Source organism: Sinocyclocheilus rhinocerous, unplaced genomic scaffold (assembly GCF_001515625.1).
Source record: "Sinocyclocheilus rhinocerous isolate Xijiao unplaced genomic scaffold, SAMN03320098_v1.1 scaffold534, whole genome shotgun sequence".
In the NCBI taxonomy this organism is placed as follows: Eukaryota; Metazoa; Chordata; class Actinopteri; order Cypriniformes; family Cyprinidae; genus Sinocyclocheilus; species Sinocyclocheilus rhinocerous.
In genome coordinates, this window is record NW_015646352.1 from 3,360,441 (window position 1) to 3,367,668 (window position 7,228).

Here is a 7,228-nt window from a genome sequence, read left to right on the forward strand (position 1 = left end):
AATTGGAAACCATTTAACGTGAAACTTTGCACATTGCGTAAATATTCTGGCTTCATCTGCTTGCCTGTACAAAATATACATCATCAATAAGGTGTTTACTGAATTTCACCTTTTAATATCTGCATTTTACTACATTACTACTTAATGCAAACTGCGTAAAAATAACTGAAAATCGAGCTTGCGCAGCTAGAAATGTCTGCATCCACAATTCCACATACTTGTGTAAAATATGTTTTAGCCTGAGTGCTAATAGAAGTACTTAGTCCTGATGACGGACTTCTTGCTGGCCGGTGATTCATTGAGCTTTTTCAAATCAACGAGGTTGCCAGCTTTTGACTTTCTGAAAACACAAAAAGCACCTCCCTCCCTTTGCTGTAGCCTAACTGAAATACAGCTCTGGAATACCAACATGCTCAGTGAAAAGAACCTGGAAAGGCTATTTAGTCAGGAGTTTAGATGTTTACACAGGAAGAACATTGAAAGGAATAAAGACCTTTGTTCTTCAGCCTCTCAGTGGCATTGCAAGTAAAAGGTGTCATTCATGTTGGTGAGAATATCCGCATGGATAGGTAGTTAGTTTGTTCGTATTGAATGATTCAGCAACTTTGGCATGGCTCATGCTGTTGAGTGATGGTTACCATGGGTGATGGGATGAACCATGCAGGAACTCCCAAGGCAGTTTCATCAAGCTGTGAAATAATAGTTGGGCTTCTTTTTCAGCTCTTTCCTTTTCATTCAGCCACAAACCTGACTATAAGTCCATTGTTGTCGAATTATGCAGCATTTAAGAAATTGTCACAAAAATGTATCTTGCAAGAAATGACTGGAGACCCTCTTAAATTTTCTTATATGTGGAAAAAAAAAAGTCTCTCTTTTGCATTTTCTGTTCCCTGGCCCCATAAAGGACAACTCTGTCGGCCTGGCCTGTTGAGGGGACACTTTTTGGGACCAATGCAGACCCCCCCTCAGTTCCTCACTGTCAGTGCCTGTGCGTGGGTCAGCAGTTTTTGTCGCTGTAAGTGGTTTTAGACACCTGCTTGCTCCCTATTCTCTTGTTCACCCATCAACAGCCCTGCATCCAACCCCTCCAGTACCAGCCTCCCAGCTGCTCTTATCCCCCTGCATAGCTTTCTGCATGGATAGCTGTGACCTTGCATCCTTTGTGGTCAACCTCTGGCATTGTGATTCATGTCAACCCGAGAGTGTGATCCATAAAGACCATGCCGATGTTTGTGCATGCTTGCACCCTCTCTCTCTTCACAATAACCTCAAATTGTATCAGTTAAAGAATCCAGTTTACATGCAAGCACATTCACAAAGAGCCACTGGTAACATTGAACCTTTGCTGCTGAAACCTTAGTTTTCAAATGTCAGATAGAAAGGGCAGAACTGTCTTGATTTCACCAAATCATGTGCTGCAAGCCTGACCAATCAGGAATATCCTGACTGTTCATTAATATCAAGCCATATAACATGTGCTTTGTACATTTGTACCTTTAATTACCTGCCACAGCCTTTAAACCTAACAAATTAAATGTTGAAATATTAGGGGGTTTTTTTTCTTTGTTGTAGGGCTGCATAGAAGAAAAAGTAATCCAGTAAATGTCAATTATTTCCCTTCATTATTTGTAATCTTAATTCATTTTGATTAATACAATTTACATTAAAAAGTATTTTTACAGGGTAACTGCATGCTACTTTTTTTTTGCGTTTCTAATTGTGTTTTTGTACTGTAAATCAAGTGCTTAAACTGCCATGTTCTCATTGGCCCTCTTAGCAGCATGAAAAACAAAACTGCTTTTCACATTTTGATTGCATTATAACTCAAGAATGCTAAATCAACAAACCCGTCTAATTTACACAATCTACACTTTGTTGATTATAATAGGAGCTTTCTAGTTTTGCTGCATTGCACACAGTGTATATTGGGCAATACAATTTGTACTAGTTGTCATCACCCCAGTTATGTGATGAATAAACATGTCAGTGATTGGTAACAATGCTTAAATACTGTTAAAACCTTATGTAAATATACTGATACAAATAAGAGAAAAAGAAAAAAAAATCATGGTTAAGTATGAAGAAAATTGTATTCTTGATATATTACTTGAAAAACTGTGCTTTATCTATATGCAAGATCGATGGGAACCTAAACAGAATATGAATAATTAGGTTTCTCAGTTTATTATAGATGCTCTCTTTTTAATTCTTGCAAATTTAGTGATCAGAAATGAATTCATCAGTCTCAAATGTAATCTCATAAAACTACTATTGATTAGTTTAGATAGGGTGCTCTTATGTTTGTTTGTTGTTTTTTCTTTAGGTGTTCATTTTAATGATCTCATTGGATTTCTTGCATCGTTCTCAAGGTTTGCCAAAATCAAAGGATTACTGACTTATTTGCGAATCTAAAATTGATCACAATCTGTCAGCATAAAATATGAGAACTAGAGACTGAGTTGATTAATTGTGAACTTTGTGTTGGCTTAACAGTGTAAAGAAGGATTACAGTTCTAAGATCCTCTGAACAAAGTACAGTGAACAACTGTTTAAGTAAGATTACTGAAGGAGCTGTGAATATCTAGTAAATATCAAGCAAAGTTTGTGTTATGAAGAATGTAAAATTGTCATTTAGGCAATACATTTTCAGTCTCTGGACATTATAGACAAGAAAGAAGCTTAAAAAGAGATTTCTCTGCCAATTCAACACTAACACTACGATCACATTTAAGCAAATGCTAATCATCCAAGAGTCCAAGACCAATAGTTATGTTGTCTGCAGCTGAAAAAAAATGTGGCACTAGTTGGCTCTAAATTTTGTTGATACAGCACCATACATAACCACTTTCTCAGTGGTGATTTTATTGCCAAGCATAAACATGTACAGCATTGAGTCATCCCAATACTGAAAATACCTTTATAGAGCACTTGCTAACCTCCCGTGTTGTGCTTTTGTATTTTCTTAGTTCGGGGTATTGGAACCAGTGAAAATTTGGACGTGCTGGAAAAGATGTCAGTCAGCGTCCATGAAAACCGCAAATCCAGGACGAGCACAGGCTCCATGAACATTTCGCTCTTCCACAAGCCCTCTCATCCAGACAGTGTGCTCACCCACCTCAACAGCCTGCGCAAACAGTGCATGTTCACAGATGTGACACTATGGGCAGGCGACCGCTCCTTTCCCTGTCACAGAGCTGTGCTTGCCGCTTGCAGTCGCTACTTTGAAGCCATGTTTAGCGGTGGCCTCCGTGAGAGCCTTGACAATGAGGTTAACTTTCGAGACAGTGTTCACCCAGAAGTTCTGGAGCTGCTGTTGGACTTTGCTTACTCTTCACGTGTCATCATCAACGAGGAGAATGCAGAGTCACTTCTCGAGGCTGGGGATATGCTGCAGTTTCATGACATCCGTGATGCAGCAGCAGAATTTTTGGAGAAGAATTTGCACGCATCAAACTGCTTAGGGATGATGCTGCTCTCCGACGCCCATCAGTGTAAGCGGCTTTATGAGCTGTCGTGGAGGATGTGCCTCATCCACTTTGAGACTCTTCGAGACACTGAAGACTTCTGTGGGCTCTCGAAAGACAAGCTTTTGGATCTCATCCTTAGTGATGAGCTGGAGGTTGAAGATGAACAGATTGTGTTCAATGCAGTCATGCGCTGGATTAGGTATGACCTAGACAGCCGCAGAGACTACCTTCCTGAACTGCTGCGAGGACTACGCCTTGCACTGTTACCCTCAGAATGCCTCATTGAAGCTGTGGCATGTGAGGAACTTGTGATGTCAGATAAAAGGAACCGACAGATTGTTGATGAGGCCATGCAGTGCAAGAAAAAGATTCTGCAAAATGATGGTGTTGTCACCAGCCCCTGCGCTAGGCCTCGCAAAGCTGGGCACACTCTGCTCATTCTTGGGGGTCAGACATTTATGTGTGATAAGATCTACCAAGTGGATCACAAAGCAAAAGAGATCATCCCTAAATCATATAAATGTAAACCTATCAATTGCATTGGACTGCAAAATATTAATGCTTATTGACTATATGAAATGCATTAAGCTTTGTTATAATAACTTTACTTCTATAGGCATCCTAGACTCATCATTTCTGCTATCATAATATCTTGTCTGTCAGCACTTATGAAGACTAGGGCTAATAGGTCATTACAGACTAACAACATTTGCATGAAGTCATTACATTGTCTGCATGAAGTCAGAGTTGAATGATAATGTGTGTGCATATTGGTTTGTGTGCGTATACAGCAAAGGTAGTTGCTTCTTAAACCTAATGCTGAGGAATTACAATTGTGTCGATGGCCTCTATGAATGCGTCATAACAGTCAGCTGAACATCTCTCACTTGTGTCATTTAAATTAGACTGCCTGGGGAGAGACCAGAGCCATCTCATTGCATCCCCTGGTGATTAGAAAATGATTACTTCTGTGAGTAATCATTAACACTCTTCATCAGCCAGTGACTTCGTTCACACCACAAGCGCTTCGTTTCACAGTGAAGCAGGTGGCCCAGCAAAAGCTGGGTTTTATAATTAGCCCCAGGGGGCACAAAATCAGAATGTCTGGAGGACGCCCTGGCAGGCCTGTTGAAGGATGTTGGCAGCAGCCAAGAAACGCCCGCAGGAAGTGCATAAACATGGTTAAACATGTTCCAAGCAAAGGGTTAAAGCTTAGCTGGTTAGCATGGCCCACTAGACTCTGCTGGTAGACATCGTAACTACACCATCTGGCTGCCAAAATTTTTATTTTTTTTTCCATTGAAGGGCATTCAAAAATATCTTTGTATTTTGGCTAAATAGCAACATTTAAATATTTCATATTACAGTAGATGTTTTTTGGAGAGAGCTTACATTTATATTTAAGCATATATCATTCGACAATCTGATTTGAGATATCATTATGCAGCTCAAGTGATTATTTACAGCTCAGGTGACTGGCTCTGACAGCAAAAATCTTACAGCAGAACTGAGCATCCATGAGCAAAGATAGATGTCAGTTTCTTCAAGTATTATATAGGCCTCCTAGACTCTCCTATTTGTCTCTTTACCCTGTTCAACCTTGCAGCCTTCTCCGCACTGATAAAGTAACTTAAGATGTGGGCAATAAAAGCAAAGGCTGCCGTGTTTTGAACTCTTATTGAGTGAAGGTATGAAGAATTAATAGAGGTGAGCAGCTCTGTGGTCTCACACTTAAAATGCCTGTTGGTCTCCATGGTGGAATGGCTCTGTGTGTCATTATGAGAAACAAAACATAGAGAAGAATGAGCTTCATGAATGATTTAAAGGACTGTGCAGGGTTGGGATTCCACTTTCAAATTATAAATAATTTAAAATCTGCAGCGGCCAGGGAGAAGGAGAGGAGTACCTGAATGTAATCCATTTCAGAAAGCTGTGTATCATTTTAAACAACAGGATAATTGAATCCCACAGTCTAAATTTGACATTTATTAGTCAATCACACAGCCTTGCTGAAAACACTCAATCGCATTTCACGGTAGTTATACATTTTTTTTTTTAGAGACTTAGTTTAATACCCCTAAAAAAAGAAAGAAAGAAAAGCTTTCAGAGAATGATGGTAGATCTTATAGAAAGTATTTCTAAATGGTATAGTTTATAAACTGCACATTATTGTCCATGTCAAAGTTTAAAGGAATATCCTCCCCCCCAAAAAAATAAATTTGTTTACTCACCATCATGTTATTCCAAAGTTTCTTCTGCAGAACACAATTTTTTTTGTTTAAAGCCTCGTGACTAAACAAAGGGTGCCAATGTGAGTGTGCACACCGACGCGCAAAACGCCAGGCGTAAAAGTGTCATTTCTTAAACGCATCGGGCTCGTTTTTTTAGTTTGACGTGCCGCGTTAAAAACTGGCCGACCAACTGCTGGTCTCATTGGTGTCTGAACACAAAAAGCAATATGACAAATGCGACAGCGACTACAAAAATATCGGTAAGAGGGAGCTGTTATGGAGAGGAATTGCAGATCAAATAGGATTCGATGTGTACCGGGGTATTTCTGTTTTTCATTAAGCGGCATCTACTGTCAGGGAGTGAATTTGCACGTTCACTCGGCTCATCGCCAGCGAAAATTGCTTGGGTATGAACCCAAAGACGCGTCGAAAAACGTCTCGGAAAAACGCTGGCGATAAGCGCACGTGATAATCGTCCCGGTGTGCACGAGGCTTTATACCTTGCCAGAATTGTCCTTTCATTGCAATTTGTGGTGGTCTTTAGTTACATAGTAGATGTTAAAAATTCTAGGGGGGTTTTATACAGTAGAGTACAAAAGAAACTTTATGTGATAGCATTGCTTTTATTTGTAGCTTTAAAAGTTTAAATTAGAAACCTTCTTAATTGTATACATAGTTACACATGAAAAGCTTTTCAGTGGGGTTGCCGTTTAGAAATTGTTTGTTAAAACGAATTAAAGTTTAGTTTACATGTGCTTTGATTTCAGATTAAAGCAATAATTTATAAATATGCAAATGCTTTAGTCTGACTTCTCAAAAGTTGGACTGGTATGATTTCAGTTGGACTAAAGCATCTACTTTTTGTGTGCATTGTGTGACGTACTAGGACAGACAAAATCCAATGTAACTGTGCAGTGAACATAATTGGTATGATTTCAGGCCATTTCCTTCGAGTTACCATCCCGCCCCCAGCACTTCACCTGAACAAAGGCTGTTATCTGCACTACACCTTGACGTTGGACTTCTCAAACCACTTCTGTTCGGGAATCTCCCTAAGCCCTGTTTGATGGAATCAGCTAGAATTTGCGGGTGTAATTTCAGAAGGAAAGTGCTGGCGCCGTTTTGAGTGACCACTGGATAAACAGTCAGAAATTGCCCAAACAATACCATAATTGTTTCCGAAGTATGAGCTGGTAATGCTTTTTAAAAGTAGCATCAAACTTGTTGATGACTTTGCAGGACTATAATTACAACCAGAAGCTTCAGGTAAATATAATGGGGAATATCCAGGCATTGACCTGTAACGACATCCCCTTTGACTTTGCTTTAGCACATGCCATATGTCCTCAATAAGACTTAGTTACTGCTTTTTCTGCCAACAGTGCAGTTTCAATGGGTAGTATTGTGTTTAACTAATCCAGGTGATTTGCCAGTTGGAACAGTCCTGACCCTTTGCCAAACACCACAACCTCCCGTCCCAACCCCTAAAGGAGGGGCCTTTAGAAAAACTAAACCAGCTAATTGTTTTGC

At 39.7% G+C, this 7,228-nt stretch overlaps 1 protein-coding gene across 1 annotated transcript in view; it reads left to right on the forward strand.

The window, feature by feature from the left end:
- LOC107707417 (kelch-like protein 25) overlaps nt 1–6,765 on the forward strand; it is an 8,549-nt gene extending 1,784 nt beyond the window's left edge. The window contains exons 2-4 of the mRNA XM_016511405.1: nt 905–1,015; nt 2,967–3,989; nt 6,638–6,765. Of these exons, the coding sequence (XP_016366891.1) occupies nt 952–1,015; nt 2,967–3,989; nt 6,638–6,765 (1,215 nt within the window). The 5' untranslated portion in view covers nt 905–951. The remainder of the gene's footprint in view (nt 1–904; nt 1,016–2,966; nt 3,990–6,637) is intronic.
- The last annotated feature ends 463 nt before the right edge of the window (nt 6,766–7,228 follow it).